The 21,602-nt window shown below is 49.1% G+C and overlaps 1 protein-coding gene across 1 annotated transcript; it reads left to right on the top strand.

The window, feature by feature from the left end:
* The first annotated feature begins 605 nt into the window (after positions 1-605).
* On the top strand, positions 606-20,844 carry LOC144947447 (aerolysin-like protein). Its single transcript, XM_078876688.1, has 2 exons — positions 606-618; positions 19,765-20,844. The coding sequence occupies exon 2, from the start codon at positions 19,774-19,776 to the stop codon at positions 20,713-20,715; it is 942 nt and encodes a 313-aa protein (XP_078732814.1). The 5' UTR covers positions 606-618; positions 19,765-19,773; the 3' UTR covers positions 20,716-20,844.
* Positions 20,845-21,602: the final 758 nt, after the last annotated feature.

Here is a 21,602-nt window from a genome sequence, read left to right as displayed (position 1 = left end):
TACAACAGATTCACACCAAGACAACAACAACAGTCCTAAACCACTCCAAGACAACAGCAACAACAATCCCACACCAAGACAACAACAAGAACAGTCCCAGACCGTTCCCGGATATGTACAACAACTGTTCCAGACCACACCAAGATAATAACTTACCTAAATTACATTTTACATTGACATTAAAATATTGCTACACGGTGAGTCAGGATCAATGTTACAAAAAACATTTCCAAATGTGGCTGATGTATCTAGCGCCACTAACCTTCTGCTTCAGAATATTTTTAAGGGAAGGTTTACGATGTTTGGCGAGGAAACAAGGTTATTCCATAACGTTGGAAGAACCTTGTTTGATAGAAATACAGCACTCACTGATTCACTACACCTCGTCATCATAAAAAATAGAGGTTCAAGTTTGAAAAATGTATATGTGTGATAGATTCAATATTAATAATGTATGTATGATATGCTTACCTATATTTACATAAACTATTCTGACGTGAGTGACGCGAAGCGATCAATAAATTTCGGCTGTTGCTGGGTCACGTGACCCGTGCACCAGTGGTATAAATGACAGCGTTCTGGGGATATAAGATCATGCTCTGGGAAGAGAACCATAAGGTGAGTGTGTGGGTTACTCCTTACTGGCCTCGCTATTTACAATTCACGTGGTCTGTGAGGTGGACAGGTGACTCGCAGGTAAGGGCCTCTGAGCTGGCATCCCTTGAGATCCTGCCTGCCTGGTGTAATTTTGGCAAACAAGATGCTGATATCTAATTTTTGTGTTTCTTGTAATTACAAATTCGGTCTGTAACGCACTGTCTCAAAATCAATGGGAAAAAAACAACGAGCAACAGCATCAGCAGAAAGCAACGCCTAGAATATAAAGATGTGAATTTAAGTTACAATTTTACGTTGGTTTAAATGTTCAATAAAACTTTACTGACAAATCCATTGATCTCGTTTGTCTGAAAATGACGTCGATTGCACAATACCCGTGCTTCCTCTCTCACTTTGCTCTCTTCCTGTCTCTATCTCTCTCTTCTCTATCCGCACTGCACTGACACTTATGATGCATCACATGAAAAAGGAAAACACTACTCTGATGTCTTGGGTCAATCGTCCACGATTTATTTATCGAATGCATGATTTATTTTTGTAATCAAGAGCCCAGAACACAGACATCACAGAGAGAGATACAAATTACGAACATGTTTTCGAACCCGGAAAAATAAACCCTCAAATGGGGGGGCGTCTGAAGGCCCTTGGGCTCGCTGCCCTACCACAAGTAGAGGCAACGATCAGGAGCAGCAGATTAACCGGGAAGGGGAAAAGGAAGAGGGGGGGGGAATAATATAACCAAACTAGACAGGAAACAAAGTAACATAAACACAATGTCTGGGGTTATCATTCTTGTTTTCCCCTAGGAGCAACGGTGCCTGCTACAATGTTTCAGCGTCGGGAGTTCATCCCCGCGCCCCATCCCCTATTGTTCTAGTTATTCACGCTGGATTCAGTAAAAATGGGGACCACATACACCAGTTATTTGCCTTTCATCTCCGGACCAAGGTGTTCCATTCCCGCCAAAGCAAGGAGAATTCTGTACCAAAGTCCCCAAGAGGGGGTTCATGATTTTCCAATTCACCCGTATGGTCTTTCCACAATATAGAAGGTTTGGAGGAAGGCATGTTGGTATCCCGATAGTCCTCTTGGTTTCAAGCCCCCGCAGAGCTGAGTCCATTAAGGGGCTCAGGTTTGTGCCCCAGATCAGATTAAAATAATCAGTTATATCCTCGAAGAATTCTACAATATCTGGGCATGTCCAGAAGGCATTCTGTTACATCTGTAATAAAACAAGTCGACGACAAGCGACTGTGTCTCCGTCTCTTTATTCTTCGTTATGGACAGCTTGCGTTCTGCTCCCCTCAGTCACTCCGCGGCACGTCGCTGCCTGACGTCTCGCACTTGCCCGCGGGAGCGGGCAAGTGCACTTGCCCGCGGGAGCGGGCAAGTGCTCTCAATAGAGGGTTCGATAGCCCTTTGAATATCAGCGGCGAGAGGAGATAGCCTTGGCTGGTGCCCCTACCCAACGGAAAGCCATTGTAAGTTAGGCCGTATAGAGGCGATTTGTGTCCGGTTCCCGCCAGATTGAACCAGCCTCGCCAAGATGTTCCTTGCAGAGGGAGAACGATCAAACAAAGGGGATCCTGGCTTTCGTATATAGCAGGATGTTATGGTCATTTAAACCTTCTCTCGATCCAGTTTAGTTATGTTGATCTCTTTCATGGTACCTTATAAATGCATGGTTTTTTAGTCTTCATGCAGCACATGTTGCTTGTTTCTGATATTTGAATTGATCGACGTTAATCCCCTGAACTTCTTTCTGACTTCCGCCTTCATAAACGTATGATCTAGGACTTGGTTTACCAACGACCAGAAGCTACGTGCCAAACACAAATCACGGGCACCAGGAATGTCATGATTTTTTTTTATTACCGTGCACATCACCGATGCAACCGAATGACTGAGGAAACCGGAAGGGATAAGGGACAAGGATAAATAAATAAATAACCACAAACCTGGTGTGTATAAACCCAAAGATGGGGATGGTGTTAGGAGAGGCCATGCATTTTGAATCGGAGGAGGGGAGAATTTAGCAGCTCTTACTCCCCATTCTGCTTTTGAGCGAGGTGCATAAGTGGAGGGTGATCATCCAATTGTCTTCCCTGCAGTGTTCTAAGTGTTGTATCCTAACCCTTCTTCCAAACTTGATATTTTTATATATTATCTTTTTACTTGATATATAATGAATGAAAACACCCCAAAGCGCAGCAAACTGCAAAACACCAGGTGTTGTTAAGTGATGAACTGGAGGAGGGCTGGGATGACAGAATTTGCAACCTTGCCTCAAGGATAGATAAATCCAGGGTGAGTGGTCAAACGAAGTGGGTCAGCTCAAGGTTGTGTATACAGGGGAGGGAGCTGATTAACAACCTGCGCGTCTGAACGTGAGGGGGCCTTTGACCTGAAATTAAGAATAACACTCCCAGAGCAGAAGGTTGGATGACCACAGTGAGACGAGAATAAGGGTGTTGTGCCTTTCTCAAGGCTGCAGGCTCAGCTGAACGGCGAGGCTGCGGGGGTCACCAAAAGTTCGTGTTCGCCTAGTTAAGACGAAAAGCTCAATTATTCTGTATTGCTATTAAAGTAACGTTAAAGTCGGAATTTAACAACAGGATAGGTTAAAGTTATTGATATTCACACCCACTCCAATTAAACCAGGCCACAAGTTACGCCTACTGAACCATCACCATCATTAAGTCAATATGAAATGTTATTTCCATACTTTAATATACAACTCGACCCAAAGCATATGACAATCAGAACCTTCCTAAGTCAAAATTGAATCACACCCAGACAGGAGCGAATAGTCGATATAAGGTTGAAGAGAGAAGGAAATTAAGAGCACGGCGAACTGCAAACGTAAGCAAAAAAAACAGGAACACACCACACACCAACCCAGCGACCCACCAGCCAGCAACGGCGAGTCGGGCTTCGACAGGCCATAAAAGTAGGAATAATAACTCCCGGGGTCAGGGGACATCAGAAAAAGCAAGCAGACAAAAACCAGAACTGACTCCAAGGTTCAACCGCCCTCACCTACAAGGAGTGACGGAAATTAATGAGGCCTTGAGTTAACGGCGTCAGCTGGACAGCAACAACAACGGCGAGCAGAGACAGAGTGAGGCAAAGACTGCGAGGCTATGAAATGCAACTTCATGTCAGTAAAGCCGACCAACAAGTTAAGTTAAAGACATCACAATACATAATATCGTACATAACATCAATGTTAACGCTATTCACCGTAAACTATATTCCACTTATATAACCATGCAGACACCAAGGAATACGAATTCCTAGGATCAAGAAACTTACCCCTTAACCTAAGATATCGGAAATAAATTAATAATAATAAGCCTATGCATGAAAAGACAAAAGTAAAACTTATGAAAAGCCAGGATAGCGGGATAAATCACCACCAGGTCGAAATAAAATACATAATAAAAGAGCGATGTTAAACCCAGGGTCGGAGAGAAAGGGAGATCCCGGCCGTCTTTGTATCCCCGCAGCGCGGGATGTGAGTGTGTATGTGCTCGGGGAGGCACCTCCACTTGGGTCAAGCACCACGATGGGAAACGACACACCTGAGGTTACATACAGAATCATAACTGGGAAATGGTAAGGGACAAATGTTAATTTAAAACTTTTTAACCATGTCTTTGTGTGCTGTGAGGATCGGAGGGAGTGTGCCCCTCCCTCCAGGTCGTGCAACACGGACAGAGGCGCCTGTGAGACGATTTGTAACGTCTGTGTTTTGGTTCATGAAGAAGGCCAGACAAGAGATAATATTGCACCCAGACAGAGAGACGATTTCGAGGCAATTTGTAACATCTGATTGTTTGCTCATGGATTTTATGGAGGGAGTATGACAACGGAAAATACCGTGGGTGATGCACACAAGGACACGGACGTACGGACACACACATGAACACACCTACACACGGACAGATCCTGACACAGTAAATCAAAAGAAAACCCCGCCTTGTGGGCAGGACCCAAAGGGATTTTTCGGCATAAAAGAAAGGACCCTGAGCATTGGAAATCAGTTCGACCAGGAGAGTCAACTCATCACGAGTGCGACCAACGGGTCGACTCAGGAGCGAGCGACCAGCGGGTCGGCTCGGCTCATAACCAGCTCGACCGAGAGGGTCGACTCAAGGGCGAGCTGCGACCAACGGGTCGGCTCGACTCTTCAGCTTCTGGGACTCAGCCGAGTTCAGCCGGCTCTCGGGGCTCGACTCAAGCGGCTCCCCGTCTCCTCTGCAGGCGGGCAAGACCCGCTTGACAGCTCAACTCGGCCAACCTCTGCCGAGTCGGAGGTCCCTCTGCTGGCCGCCAGCGTCGCGGTTTGGCGACGAGGTGACGACCCAACACTGCGCGCTGCGAGCGAGCTGTGGGCGCCACCTACCGACCGGGTTCCGAACTACGACAGCGTATCAACAGGCATCCAACCAATTCACCGCGGTGACAGAGGAGCGACTAATACGTATGACGCGCACCGCCCCCTCACCACACGACCACCAGGCGTCTGTTTGACATAAAGAACCGACTCCGAACACTGACTATTGAAGACAACTCTCACCACTCAAACCCACTCGAACCCATAAGCCATCCGTGGCTGTGAGGGCACAACGAGAACGAGTGATGGCCATCCGTCGTTTATAAGAGTATTCGTAATTTTATCTTTAATATTTAGTGGGCTGTACTCTTAATCGCATAAATTCCCAACAGATCCATCAATACGAATTGATTCTTGGCACCTCCTTCCGCCGAGCAACGCTCACGTGGGGAGTGGTGGCCCACCAGATCCTTAACAGGTGATCTGGTCCCCAATTAGTAAACTTGATAAGATAACGATCTTCGGAAAAGGAGCGCCGTCGCAGGCCCTTACTCCGAGCCATTCTGTTGTCAGATAACCTGCCGATGTATCTGTTGAGATTGGTGCCTTTAAGAATAATAACTGTTTTGATTGTGTTTTTTTTATCGCCGTATAATCTTTCAAGTATCTTTCATTCATTAACGTTAAGGTTTTCTTAGCATAGTATTTGCATGTTTTAACGACTCTCTCTCTCACTAACAACCATCGCGTTATGCGGGATCTATGTGCCGTTGTCAAAGTGAAATCAGACAATCGTTGATGATACTGTATTGATGCCGTATTGACGTTCCGAGATTGAGAGTTCGCATACTATATCATAGTTGAGGTTGAATTAGTAATAAATTGATTAATACAGAAGTGGTTGTGTGATTCTTTCCTGAAATTTATGCATAAGATCTGCTTCTGCGTTGAGATCTGAACTTGGTGACCTTAATAAACACACTAACACGTACTCAGTAAATGTTAAAGCGATGACGGGGTGAACCGGGGACCTAAAAAAAATAAGCGAGAATGAGACGAACCTAGACAACGATGCCGAGTTAATCTAAGTTAATCTTGCATACTTACACCACACCTGCATAACTGCATAAGATTAATTGCCTTATTCCGATCGATAACCCACCCTCGTCACCGAGGCGGGGTCTGGTTATCATAACGACTTGCATCATCATAATTACACCCACTCGCATAATTACTACAATTACCTCTCGAATTGGCATAATTAAATGTGCATAATTACATAAAATTAACATATTTCCGGATAATTACACATTTGGCCAAATTTCATTTGATTACTATTATTTTCAATGAATATTCATAACCCACATATACAACATAATAATTTCACCCACGCACGCATACAACATATCAAAATTTTCATACCCAACATATACAACATAAGCAAAACTTGATCATCATCTCTCTTGCATCCAGAGTCATTAATCCTTCGTCATATTATGTGGTTGTTGTGTTTGATTCCTGTTAGTTCGCTTGTGACTAACAAGACCAGCGTTTGAGCGACACAACTTTCCGCAAAGAGTGTAACTGCGGTGTATGATAGTACTTACGCCAGGAGGCGGCAGTATAGACGGGAGGGGGATATCTGGGGGAAAGGTCACAGAAGGGGCACATAGGGGAAGCCCCGGGAACCCGCTGGTAGTTTCTAGAAAGGGGCGTGGCCAGGGCGGAGCAAGGCCACACTGGGAGCATAAAAGAGGGGCCCTGAACGAGAGCTCAGGGCTGTTGATTGTAAGTGGGATCCCTGTCGTGCTGCTCAAGTCCATCATTGTTCTGCTCAAGTCTATCGTCGTCATTATCACCATTCTCCTCTTAGTCGTCGCTGTCATCGTCGCTTGATATTGCGCTGTTATATAGTTGTTGACTGTATTTGTCAGCGCCATCGGTGTTAGACGGCTCGTGTTGTGTATAGGCTAGGGTGTGTGTAGCCTAAGCGACTGTAGGGTATGTGAAGGAAGATTGTGAGAATAATAAATTAAGTTCCTCAAATAATTACTGCCTCTAAGTTGAACCACTACACATGCACAGTGGCCTGAAGTGCAAAACTTGATCAAGGAAGCAGGAGCGCTGTACAGCATATCACAAGGGTCAGTTCTGTTGCGCATGTATCTCGTAGAGACCAGGCCGAAAATAATTTTTGAAGGGGTGTTTCCAACTTATGTTAAAGGACAATGTGAATTCCACCCTTGGCCCAACCATCCACAGTATCCTTGGTGCTGCATATCTCGCCTAAAACACAACCACCACACGTGGCTATCTGCATACTCTTTAAGTGTCAGGAACAGCTAATCCATGCACAAAAAAGTGCAACTCGATCTCGTAAACTTAATATATGTGCTTGTGTGTTTATAAAGTTTGTTTAGGTCGACTCTCTCACAAATGAGTACCTGGTGCAGTGTCTAAACATCGCCACTAGTGAGACAAAGGCGGCCAGACGGGGATGGTGCTAGAAACCCACCTTGTGTGCCATGCTGACCTTCATGGGTGCCCGCTAACAGCACTTTCCCCAAACGTTTGTTAAGGGCTAGACAGGGGATATTTTCCTTTGTAACGTATGTAATTGTAACTTTCACTATTTGCTAGTATTCAAGCTAAAACATTGATTCTGTTATTCCCTAATTGGTTGGGGAAAATGTGGGTGTGCCCATTTCATCTAAATGTCCATCCTCATATCACCCGATTTCTGACTACTGGAAAGCATAAACTAAACAATCGCCCTCCCTTATCATAGACTCGTGTGTTTTACGAATTCATCGTTGAAAACACTACCTACCTAGGTCACTATCTACCCCTGTCACTACCTACCCCTGTTCATGGGCGAGGGGGGGCGTGTGGGGGCCGTTGCAAATCCGACTACGTGGGACTATCCGATGCCTTCAAACCAAGCTGGAAGTATTACATCAGAGACCGTAATGTTGAAGCGCGCACCCCCCCCCAAAAGCGCGGGGCCCGGGGATGGTCCCCCGAATTCGCCATACACTAGGGACAGCTCTGGCCACATGAGTTAAATCCCCTTAAGTGGCAGTAAATTTTACATGAGGAATAATACGTGGTTGTTCAAGCCAGTAATTTTATAATTGTTTGTATATGAGAGTAGACTGTTTAACATGTTTCTTTATAAACGTGTTATTTTTATATGGTATGTCTTTAAATATGATATGTGTGACAGTCATTCATTAAAATATAAAGTGTGTGAGAAGAGGTATGACGAGTTAAACAAGATAAGGGAGTGAGATGACGCTATTCACACAAAGATGCTGGAACAAAGACTGAGGGAGAGGAAGGAGTGCCGTGTTTCACAGTGCGCATCACTACTACAGTAGGACAGAGGTCGCAAACGGGTTTTGATTCCTTAACCGTACCCGTACCCGGCCGCACCAGGGTCGCAAATGGGTACCCGTACCCGTACCAGGCCGGGTACGGGTACCCGTACCCTATCCGTACCCTACCCGAAATGAGTGACAAACGGTTACTCACCAGTGACTCACGGCCTACCCGTACCCGTACCGGGCCAGGTACGGGTAGCCGGATATCGGGTAGGATACGGGTATCGGGTACCCGATTGCGATCTCTGCAGTAAAAGTACTACAGCACTACAGTATACCAGCTCCCAACATCACCGAACAACGCTTACAACACCCACGCCACTAACGCGAGTCGAGCTTGTGATGGATTACTCGCGACAATGCGAGTTTAGAGCACGATGGACTACTCGCTATAACGCGAGTCTAGTACGTGACGGACTGCTCACTATAACGCGAGTCTAACGCGTGACGTAATACTCGCTATAACGTGAGTCTAGAATGTGATGAACTACTCCCGAAAATGCGAGTATAGCACGTGACGGACTACTCACTATACCGCGAGATTTGTGCATGACAGACTTTTTTCTGGCGGCGTGGTTGTTGGCTGCATTGTCCGGTGATGCTGGAAGCTTGTAGTTCTGGATTTGCAAGTTTTGCATAATCACGAGTTACTAAATGTAGACTAATCTCCTATTTGCGACCGACCAGCCTCCAGTATTCGTGAGTGTACGTGCCGGACCACCGACACCAGGGAGATGTGTGCAGAATGTTACATTCGAAACTGAAAATATTAGGCACGCCCCCCCTCGGGTGCTCACGTCGTCAGACTCGCGGTAATCCAGCTCTGAACTTGCTATTGTGCCATTTTACTTTACACATACTTACAGGCGACTCGTTTATACATTTTGGTAGAAATGAGTCATTCGTGATATCAATTAAAAAGAACGCGAACACAATAAGGGAAAGTGTAATGACAAGCGCTCCCGAAAGTGCTAAAATGATAAGTGCATTATCTCCCGATGAGTCATCGTTCCTGAATTTCTCACAATCACCACCACCTCAATCGTCGTCAAAGCATCATCAAAGGTAATTAAAAAAAGAAAATTGTTCTTTATAATTTATTTATTGCAGTCATTGTTATCAAACATTTACCATCTTCAACCTATGTTCACTCATACCAGGAACATAACCCCTTTTTCCAATGGAAGGTTTCTGCATTTGCGAACATTATCAAGATTCTAACCCTCACGGATAGAAAGGGTTTGCTTTATTGTACTGATGCGTGCTGTACTGTACTTGTTTTGTTGGAAGCATTTTTTAGGTTTTAATTTGAAGTGAGCTTCCCTCAAGCATTGAAGGACCCTGTTTTCGGTGGAGTGATAGGTTCATTGACTAGATCACGCCATCTAAAAGAGCTGCAATGGGTAAACACGCGATTCACAAACTCAAAGCCAAATAGGAAAACTATGGATTGGTTCACAGTTTGTAATACGACTCTCCCTCATTATGTTTCATGTACACCCTACATCAACCCAAACATTAAACGTGAAGTATTTTGAATGTAAAATAGGATTAATATTTTCTAGTTTGAAATATATCTCATAGAGTATATATATATATATATATCCATAATACAGGTTTTTGTGGTTAGATCGCGTAAATATATAAATGTCTTAAACCCGCCACCACCCGACACGGCCAATAAGTAAGGTGTTTGACGAAAACATAACATGCCACTTCGTTACTAGTGTAATGTGAGCAAGGACAGGGTGGGCGCTGCCTCCGCACCACTCACACGGGCCGGAGTATTGGGGAGGCAGAGACTGGTCGTCGGGGTGAGTGGGGGCGGAGTCAGAGTCACGTGAGAAGGAGGAGTCAGGGTCACGTGAGAAGGAGGATATAGGGTGAGAGCCGGAAGGGATCGGGAGTCGTGAGAGAGTGGAAATAGGGGAGAGCCACGCTGGGTGCTGGCGGAAGAGTGGCGCCATTGCCACGTGGTCGGAGTCACGGCACCGTCGGCCAGCGGTGTACGTGGGGTAGCAGTAGCTAGCAGAGTGTGCGAGAGCACACGGAGCAGCGGGATGGCTGCAGAGTGTGCGGGGCACACGGAGCAGCAGCATGGTTGCAGAGTGTGCGGGGCCACATGGAGCAGCAGGGTGGCTGCAGAGTGTGCTGGGCACACGGAGGAGCGGGGTGGCTGCAGAGTGTGCGGGGCACACGGGCACCGGTGTGGCTGCAGAGTGTGCGGAGCACACGACGGTGTGCGGGGCGCACGACAGAAGAGGTGCGAGTCCGACCGGGGACATCGCGGGGTGCGAGACAAGAACCCAATAAAGGACAAACGGAGACCTACATCGCCTAAAGAATCCTTTATTACATTGCAGTTAGAAGTGGAACGGGATGTCGAAACATCTCAAGAAAAAGAACATACCTACACCATCTTCTGAAGACGACGACCATCTTCCTCCGGCGGTGGCGCTCCCGACGATGGAAGGCGGAGGCGACGCAGGGATGGGCGACGCGCCGGGAGTGCAAGATGTTACCGGAGCGGCTGGACCGTCTGCGTCGGAGGGCGCCGAGGAGGGATGGCGACACGTGGCGGCCCAACTTGATCCACTGAGGGCTGTTTTGACGCAGTTATGCGCCCTGGTGACGACGACGACGAGTCCGGGGAGGCCAAGCGGGGAGCCTACGAGTGGGGCCGAGCCGTCCGCCATTGGGGCCTTTGCCGACGCTTCCCGCCCTCTCCAACACGCGGCACGAAGCCGCCATCTTGGGCGTGGTCGGGGACGAACGGCGGGAAGCCACCATCTTGCTGCCTCCACTGAGGGAAGCCGCCATTTTGACCCCATCGCAGAGGGACGCCATCTTGTCGCCGCCGCGTGGACCACCATCGGCGGGAGACGGCGACGTGGGGACCCGCAGCCATCGTCTGACGACGGTGAAGAAGTTCTCCATCGGCAGGGATTGGAGCGCATTCGCCTGCCGTTTTCAAGCGGCGGTTCGATCCGCCAAGTGGACGGATGCGGAAGCCTTGGAGGTCTTGCCAACGCTCCTTGACGACGAGTCCGTCAGGTTCTTCCGCTCCATCAAGGCCGCGAAGAAGACGACGCTAAAGGGGGTGTTCGAAGAAATGGCGGAGGCTTATGAGCCCCCGGACGATGCACATCGCAGGTTCGTGCAGCGGCAACGGGCACCTGAAGAATCGCTGGTGGCTTTCCGGGGCGCTGTGTTGGAACTGGCTATGGCCGCATATCCGGACACGGAGCCCGACTTGCTGGAGCCCTTGATATTGGGTAAAATGTTGGAGTTGTCCAGGGATTTGGGCATCCCCATGCCAGTGTGCAGCCACGACAAGCTGACGTCCCGGATGGCGGCTAAGTGCCTGGATGCCCAATTCAACCTTCGCCGGTGGAAGCAGGTGGCGGTTTGGACGGGGAGCCCCACCGTCGAAGGCGGTGCCACAGGGTGGGACCCGTCCAAGGCCGTTTACGTACGGGACGAGAGGGGGCCTGAGGAGCTGACGGCAGCATCGACCCAGTGGCCTGCTCGAGGGGGAGCGGGGTTGCGCTCGGTGCCGTCGTCGCGGGAGCGCCAAGACAGAGGGAGTTCTGCACGACGAGCCGACTTGTTGTGCTTCCACTGCGGCCGTCGGGGGCACTTCGCCAGAGAGTGTTGGGCTCGCATTCGGCAGCCGCTCCAGCAGGAGGCCCCGGGCACGGACGCGATGCGGCAAGATCACCCACGACAGGCAAGTCGGTATGCATCAGACACCCGGCAAGACCTGTCATCTCATGCATCACCATCGCTACGCGGGCCGGGTGCCATTAATAACGGGGGGGGCGTTCATTGATCCGCGTCGCTCACTGACGCAGTGGCGGAAATTGGCACGGAGAGTGGTTGCGGCCGCTACTGGGTCGTCGACCGTGCCGGGTTCGATCCAAAGGCTCGACGTGCGCATTTTGGTGGACTCAGGTGCGTCCGCGACCATTATCTCCGATGTGATATTCCATCTCTTGTCCATTCCGCCGGGACGGGTGCGACCAGTTTACGACTCTTGCATAGCGGCGAACGGGGGTAGTATGGGCATTGTGGGTCAGGTGGACGCCAGTATATCGGTTGGGGGCGTTTCGGCTTCAGGGACGGTGTTGATTTCCAGGTCCCTCGCGGTGCCCTGTTTGTTGGGGACCGATTTCCTGGCAAAGATGCCCATTCAAATAAGGGTGGATCATAATTGTATCGAATTGCCAGGGGGTCTGAAAATGTCTTTCTTGCCGTCACCCTGGGGCCAGTCCGCTCCTGACCGCCAGGTGCAGGCGCTGTCCGAGGTATCGGTTGATATTCCACCTGGCTCGCAGATGCTTATTCCGCTGCGGTATCGGAAACCGGTGCCTGGAATCGAGGGTGCGGCGGGTGTTTTGTTATTGCCGTCCACTGCTATAACGGGTTGCTTGACGCTGGTCGGGGCACAGACGATTGTCCGGCCGGGTCAACCTCCGTTTTTACAAGTGTTGAATGGGAGCGCGGATAATGTTGTTGTACCAGCCGGAAAGGTTTTGGCTCATGCTACGACTGCTTTCACGAGCCATGACGATGGGGACCGCCGGGGCCTTGTAGGGGGGTATCAGCCTCCACGTCACAGGATGATTGATGGATTGCCGAGTTGTGCCGAGAAAATGCGTCCTTAACTCGGGACCAACGGTCCGCGCTTCGCGCACTGTTGGGAAGGTATTCCGACATCTTTAGTTCGGACGATTTTGATTTGGGTCGCACCTCCTTGCTTTCCCACCATATTGATACGGGGGATGCCGCTCCGATTTGGATGAACCCGCATCGGTTGAGTCCGCCGGAGCGGGATCATATTCGCGGCGCAGTGGAGGAGATGCTGGCCGCTGACATTATTTCCCCGTCCAACAGTCCGTGAGGCGCCCCGGTGGTCCTTATGAAGAAAAAGGATGGGAAGTTGCGGTTTTGTGTAGATTTTCGCAAATTAAATAAGGTGTCGGTTGCGGACGCGTACCCCCTGCCGCATATGGATGATTCCCTCGATGCCTTGTCTAGGGCGAATTTATTTTCTACTCTTGATCTCTCATTGGGATTCTGGCAACTTCCCCTGGACGAGTCCTCGAGGGAAAAGACGGCTTTCCGGACGCCGCAGGGATTATTTCAGTTACATTGTCTTCCCATGGGCTTGAACGCCGCCCTCGTGACGTTCCAGCGGCTGATGGAGCTCGTGTTAACGAGTCTGCAGTGGGAGACGTGTTTGAAATATTTAGACGATGTTATCGTCTTGAGCCGCACGTTGGAGGAACATCTGCGGAGATTGGACGCGGTGTTTGCTAGAATGCGTTCCGCCAATTTGAAATGTAAGCCCAAAAAGTGTCACCTGTTGCAAAGATCCGTGCGCTATTTGGGCCACATAGTCAGTTCGGACGGGGTGGCCACGGACCCGGAGAAGATGGCGTACGTCCGAAACTGGCCGACTCCGGCCACAGTGGGGGACATGCGTCGGTTCGTTGGGTTCGCTTCATATTACCGCAGGTTCATTCCAAACTTTGCCACGATCGCTAGGCCGTTGCACCTCCTTACGGCAAAGGGCCGGAGGTTCAGCTGGGGACCGACGGAAGAGGTGGCGTTTCAAGGCCTGCGCGATCGTTTGGCGTCGGCACCGACGTTGGACTATCCAGATTTTACTTGGCCTTTTATTCTGGATACTGACGCTAGTGACACCGGGATTGGGGCCGTTCTGTCCCAGTCTAAGGACGGCGTCGAACGTCTGGTAGCTTACGGTAGCCACGTGTTGTCTCCGGCGGAGACCCGCTACTGCGTTACTCGCCGCGAACTTTTAGCTATTGTACATTTTCTTCGCCAATATCGGCCCTATCTGTACGGCCGTACGTTTATTGTGCGCACGGACCATGCGGCTTTGCAATATGCCCTGAGAGTTGACCAACTGTCTGGCCAATTGGCACGATGGTTGAAAACCCTGCAGGAATTTTTGTTCGAAATTCAGTATCGTAAGGGGTCACGTCACGCGAACGCGGACGCACTCTCCAGATTGCCGCAGGGGTCCCCTTGCACTTGCGCTTCGGGCACGAATAGGTGTACGCGGGTTCCGCAACCCCCTCGGCCTGTTATGTCCGCTGTCGAGGTGCCTGAGGCTCCCGTGTGCCCGGGACCAGCTGATGGGGTTTTGAACTTGCCGCGTTCGGTATGGGTTCGTGAGCAATTGCTCAATGATACGCTGAGGGCCTTGTGGGGTCGGGTTGCGAAGGAGACAGGTGGACCGCTGTCCGATGGGACGCCGGGAGCCGCTCTCCGGGATGGGTTGCTGATGTGGAGGGAAGGGTTGCACGATCGCTGGCGTCTGGTGGTGCCGTCGTCATTACGGTACGAGTTGGTTCGGACTCTCTACTCCGAGACGTTATTACATCTCGGGGTGCAGAAAACCTTGTTGACGTTGAAGCGGGACTATTTCTGGCACGGCATGACGACTGATGTCGTCGGGCACATTCGGGCGTGCTCTGACTGTGCCCGGCGGAAGCCGCCTAAACACCCATATGTTCCACCAGTGGAGTCCATACAGGTGTCTCGGATTAACGAGTTGGTGGCGTTGGATATTTTGGGGCCCTTTCCGCCGTCCGCTCGGGGGAATACATTTTTGTTGGTCGGGGTGGAACATCTTTCCCGCTGGGCGATGGCCTGGCCCTTACCCGACCAGTCAGCGGCGTCTATCACGGTCGCGTTCCTGTTCGGATATGTAATGGACAAAGGGGCGCCGGAAAGGTTGCTCACGGACCAAGGGCGAAATTTTTCTTCCAAATTATAGGCCGAAGTGTGTGCTGCACTGGGGACCAAGAAGGTTCGGACGTCTTCCAACCACCCGCAAATGGATGGGATGGTGGACGGCTGAATCGGACCCTGTCGGCCATGCTCTGTCACACGGTTAGCGAAAAGCAGGCTGATTGGGATTTGCATATCCCTGGGGTGCTCTCCACATACCGGATGACGCCTCATGCGTCGACGGGGTACTCACCTTTCTTTTTAATGTACGGCCGCGAAAATGTGCCGCCGGTGGAAGTGCAGCTGGGTACAGGGGCGAAGGGCCCTGTTAAGCCTCTCCCGGAGTATGTTCGGGACACTGTTCGTCGCGTGGCAGAGGCGCGGGCGGGGGCACGGTTGGCTACGGCCAAGACCCAGGCCGGAACGAACGTTGCACTCGGCACTCAAATTGTGAGTCCCCCTGGCGAGTGGTGGACATGGCCTGGCTGCACTGCCCACAGGTGCGGGTGGGGACCTCCCCTAAGTTGCACAAACCGTGGCAGCGGCTAGTTGTGCTTATTGAGGTTCCTAGTCCGCAGTCCGCACGTGTTCGGTTCGGATCGTGGCGCTGGTACGTTCATACGTCTCGATTGAAACCCTACGTGGCCCCGCGGAAGGATGCGTCATCTCCTAATGTTGCCTTGCCGGTGTCTGTTGCGTCTGATGCGCCACTGACTTTGCCTGTTCAACCTGCAAGTGCGCCTGTCGTGCCTTCTACAGACGGACCGGCCGTGACCCAGCCGGACACAGTGATTCCTGCTCCGGGTGGACCTACCACGGCGACGGGGACACTTGACCCCGCTGCCCCTCCAACCCCGCCGCGGACGCACTTGCAGGAGACCCCGGCGACGGGTCTCTCTGGGGAACGGGACGCTGGACTTGACAAGCCTCAAACAGCGGCGGGCGGTTCCGATCCCGCCGCTACTAAAACCCTGTCGCGGTCACAGTCTGTGCGGGGGCCGCCCCCCGTTCGGGACGGGCCAGCGACCTGCAATCGTTCTAAGTCCCTTCCCTTTCATTAATTGTTGTTGTTATAATCTCCGTTTGTCTTGTCATACCTGATTGTTATGTTGTTGATCGCATTATTTTGTTCTGTTACAGCCGGGGACAGCTGGGTTTTTCATAAGGGGGGGGGGGGGTCATGTAATGCGAGCAAGGACAGGGTGGGCGCTGCCTCCATACCACTCACATGGGCCGGAGTATTGGGGAGGCGGAGCCTGGTCGACGGGGTGAGTGGGGGCTGAGTCAGGGTCACGTGAGAAGGAGGAGTCAGGGTCACGTGAGAAGGAGGATATAGGGTGAGAGCCGGAAGGGATCGGGAGTCGTGAGAGAGTGGAAATAGGGGAGAGCCACGCTGGGTGCTGGCGGAAGAGTGGCGCCATTGCCACGTGGTCGGAGTCACGGCACCGTCGGCCAGCGGTGTACGTGGGGTAGCAGTAGCTAGCAGAGTGTGCGGGAGCACACGGAGCAGCAGGGTGGCTGCAGAGTGTGCGGGGCACACGGAGCAGCAGAGTGGCTGCAGAGTGTGCGGGGCTACACGGAGCAGCGGGGTGGCTGCAGAGTGTGCGGGGCACACGGAGCAGCGGGGTGGCTGCAGAGTGTGCAGGGCACACGGGCAGCGGTGTAGCTGCAGAGGGTGCGGAGCACATGACGGGTGTGCGGGGCGCACGACAGAAGAGGTGCGAGTCCGACCGGGGACATCGCGGGGTGCGAGACAAGAACACAATAAAGGACAAACGGAGACCTACATTGTCTAAAGAGTCCTTTATTACACTAGTACAGCATACGGTGTGTTGGGCTTGCTCTCCAACACACCGGTGCGCTGTCCTAGTAACCAATAGCATGTTTGTTTACGTGACAAACCTTACTAATTGGCTGTGTCGGGTGGTGGCGGGTTTGACGACACATTTATATATTTAAGTGATCTAACTAAAAAAACCTGTATTAAGAATGATATTGGTCGTGAAAGCCTACGTCTTCTTGGTTCTTTCGGTAAAGTCACGTAGAAGGGAAGTAATACAATAATAAAAATAAAACATAATAAAATAATTCTCACGACGTTTCGGCCACAACGCAAGCAGCCGTCCTGAGGTGAAACCAGGTCTGTCGAGGCAACAGCGTCTGAATGAAACAGCACACGTGCTTTGAGCATATATAAGCTGGGTTGGAAGGGGGGGGGAAGGGGGCGCCTTGACAAAAGAATTTGCATATCAAGAGGAATTTAGCATATTTATGGGAAATGCAGGTATGTGATTAGTACTACTTGTGTCCGTGCATTATGCAGGATTAGCAGCATCCAAGGGAGGGGATATGGGAAATGCAGGTATGTGATTAGTGCTACTTTGCCCGTGCATGATGCAGGATTAGCAGCATCACAGGGAGGGGATAGGGATAGCATTAATAAAGGGAAGAAGTGTTAATAGTATGTAGCTGCAGTAACTAAAACCACCACATAAACAACTGAAGTATAAACTACATAGTATCATCATTATACTAGATATACTCTACAATAAGCTGAGTTACTAACAGTAAGTAATACATTACAATTATAAAGTCGTAAAAAATATAATATGCTTCCATCTAAATTTTATTCTCTTACATCACACGGGCATACACCGTACTATATACTGCCATAGACAAACCTAACGTTAAATTATATACTGTATTGCTATAAACCACCCTAAACCTTATCCATTGTAATATTACACTATGTATTATTCTACCCACCCTAATGTATATCACACTGCTGTATATTCACTATACAATTACGGTACTATATATTACTTTGTACATTGTATTAAGCATATACATTTTTAAACTATTTGCTATTATACACTGTACCGTTGACCGTCGTGTGAAAGATACTAAGAGGAAGCAACAAAATATGTCAATGCAGCGGAGCAAAGAATCCATTCCCTGCGGAGAATACAATGCCAGTGAGTGGAACGCGGTCTGAAAGTCACCGTAAACGTGAACACAATCAGTTAAGATCCGAAATGGTGTATTACGTCCTTCCAATGATTGCTAAGCCAGAATCCATCTTCTCGGTTGAAATTGTCTCTGTGTTTGTATATGTGGATAGCCTCATGAACGAATCTCTCATGGTAGCCAGATAGCTTGCAGAGAACCTCTGTCTTGGAGAAGTCAATATCATGTGAGCCCACTGAATTGTAACAGTGATCTGCCACGGCTGAGGTGTTTGTCCTACCGTGTTTCAAGTCTGCTTTATGTTCACGGATGCGGTCTGAGACATGTCGTTTGGTTTCTCCAATGTAACTGCTACCACAGAGGCAACTTAGTTTGTAGACGACAGGGTACTGTATGTCTGGAACCACATCTTTAACAGACGGGACCAGATCACGGATTTTATGTACTGTGTTGAATTGGACCTGGATCTTGTGTTTAATCAGGATTTTGGAGATCTTTTTTGTGACCCCAGCAATGTAGGGTAAGGTGATGGTCTTGAAAGGCTCCTCAACGGGATCCTTCTTGATGGTTGGAGTGATGGCTTTGCGGATTGTGTAGTCGGAGTAACCATTAGCCTTAAGAGCTTGGCGTACGTGTTTGAGTTCACTGGCAATGTGTTCCTGGTCGGATATGCATTGGGCTCTATGGTATAGCGTCTTGATGAGGGAATTCTTCTGGGATGGATGGTGGTGGGAATCCGGTTTTAGGTAAGCATCCGTATGGGTGGCTTTCCTGTAGACAGAGTAGCTCATTGAACCATCAGGTCTCCTTTTAATTAGGACATCCAAAAGGGTAGCTTGCCATCTTTTTCGACTTCCATGGTGAATGTGATGGCTGGGTGTATGGAATTAATGTGGTCGAGAAATTGGTCTAGAGCAGGACGGCCATTTGAACAGATGACAAAAGTGTCATCTATGTACCTCTTCCATAAGGTCGGGCGTAGAGTGGCAGTCTGGATGGCGTCAGTCTCAAATTTCTCCATGAAAATGTTGGCTACAACCGGAGATAGGGGGGAAGCCTACGTGTTAAAGTAAATAGAATGAAAACAATATGTAGTGTACAATACTGTATACGTATCCGTGTACAGTACTGTACACTACAGGAAGTAAAAATTCGTGAGCAGCTGAACCTCACTGCCTCCCCACTGGAGGCTGGGAACACCACGTGGTCTGCGAATGGTTGAGCCACAGGGGCAGAATCGGTTAATAAAATTGACCAAAAACATCAAAACCGCTAGGAAAGCGTTTGCTGTACTGTGTTGTATCAAAGTTTATTCCAGAGGAGCTGTATTTCTCTTGCAAACAAGGCTCTCTTAACCTCAGTCATACTTGTCAAGAATCAAACCTTGTCATTGTCTGCTGTTCTTTCATTGTCTTTATCTATAATCTAGCTATTGCTAGTTAATAATCTGATACAATATGTGTGTTTTTTGTAATTGCCCAACATGTTGATGTTATACTGCTTTTTCACGTTTGTTCGCAATTGTGAAGTTGTTATTGTATTGTCGATAATTTCTGAGTCGACATGAACATTTTGAAGTGCATAACTATTATAAATGTGTCAATAAAATGTGGTATTGTATGTCAAAACTGTGAATATCACAATATTTGAAATTCCTTTCATAATTTTACCAAATCTGTATCTTGTAATGTGCAGGAAGGAGAAATGCCTTATCCATTGGCCATACGCACCTGTGGAGGACAAGGAGGAACAGACTTCAACTTTGATGGGAGGAACAATGGAGCAACGCTGGAAAAAATCTGGGTGTGGGTCGGAGGGTGGCAGATCAAGTGCGTGAAGGCCTGGCTGACGGATGGAAGGTCTGCACAGTATGGCAATCCCTCGGGATCTCAGAAAGAGTTTGTGTTCCAGCCTGGGGAGCTCTTTTCATCCCTCTCACTGTGGGGGAATGGGGCTGGCACACGCATGGGCGCCTTTAAGTTCAGGACAAGCAAAGGCAGGGATTTCTTCGTGAAGATGACAGACTGGGGCCTAAAGACCGAGTACCCAGTCGACATCGGCTCTGGGATCTGCCTTGGAATTCAGGGCAAAGCCAGTTCAGACATCGACTGCATGGGCTTCGTGTTCATCAATTCAGTGAAACGTTCAGAATTGATTAACGTGACATACCCTACACTGCGCAAGCAGCTTCCACAAGTCCAGATGGAAGAGATCAAATCAATCAGTTACAAGAATAAGGGTTCTGTCGACCAAACCTATAAAATAGAATCCTCCAAGACCTTGACCAAAACCTCCTCCTGGTCGATCTCAAACAAGCTGGAGGCAACCGTGAGCATCAGCGTCAAAGCCGGCATTCCGGATGTCGTAGAGGTTGAAAGTGGCTTTAGTTTCACCGTTGGCACCGAGAGTACGCGCAGTGTGGAGAATTCAGAATCGAAAACCGAGCTCCTCTCATTCGACGTCACGGTTCCTGCAGGCAAAACCACGGTGATCGACATAACCATCGGTCGTGCAGAAATCGATCTCCCGTACAAGGGTACGGTGCGCATGTCCTTATTGAACGGCACCACCTTCGACATCCCAATGGAGGGTGTCTACAAGGGCCTCGCCTACACCAAGGCGACTGCAGAAACAAAAGAAAAGTGAATCGGCATTGGAAAAGCACGCACGTGCTGTGCTTTACCAGCTGCATGCTGCATGCAACGCTGCCTAGCTTTTTAAAAATAATTTATTGAAACCTGCGGTATAAAATATGATGCAATACATACGCCATTTGAGAGAGTACAGTTATTGCAATTAAGGAATCTTTGAATCGGTGAAAAAATTATTAACACAAAGATGCAGTTATTTCAACGACTTTTTCTCGCACATACCGTACATAAGCGAGTCTGTTCGCTCAGAAATCACAATGAAATGATCATAATCATAATGTTTATTTATCCTGGAGGAATCCGATGATCTATGAATCGCTTTTTTACAGATGTCCAGTAGGGGCGAGTCAGCAAGTTACAACAACAAACAATACACAACATGAAAGGAGTACAAAGTAGAGCAATGGTAAGCAAGTAGCTAAAACGTAAATAAGTAAGTAAAAAATAAAAAGTATATACGTACAAATAGCATAAGTAAATTCCTGACAATTTTTCAACACTAAATGCTAACTTGGGCAAGGGAACAAAACGACGACAAAAACAGTTCCAGATCAAACCAACACTGCAGAGGGTATCTTCATAATATTGGATATTATTATGAAGATATCTTCATAATATTGGATATTATTACGAAGATCCGTGTGCCCCGCACACTCTGCAGCTACCCCGCTGCTCCGTGTGCTCCCACACACTCTGCTAGCTACTGCTATCCCACGTACACCGCTGGCCGACGGTGCCGTGACTCCGACCACGTGGCAATGGCGCCACTCTTCCGCCAGCATAATATTGGATAATATTGGATCAAAGCTAAAAATCACATTTGCCAATTACTTAGGTGAGAATGAGCTCCAACTAGCAAAAGCAAATGAACGTAACCTTCCT

This window comes from Lampetra fluviatilis, chromosome 45, assembly GCF_964198595.1.
Source record: "Lampetra fluviatilis chromosome 45, kcLamFluv1.1, whole genome shotgun sequence".
NCBI lineage: Eukaryota > Metazoa > Chordata > Hyperoartia > Petromyzontiformes > Petromyzontidae > Lampetra > Lampetra fluviatilis.
This window is presented reverse-complemented; position numbering and strand designations above follow the sequence as displayed.

What these genes read in the sequence shown, in the direction of transcription:
- LOC144947447 (XM_078876688.1), top strand. Translation starts at nt 19,774, where the DNA reads ATGCCTTATCCATTGGCCATACGCACCTGTGGAGGACAAGGAGGAACA.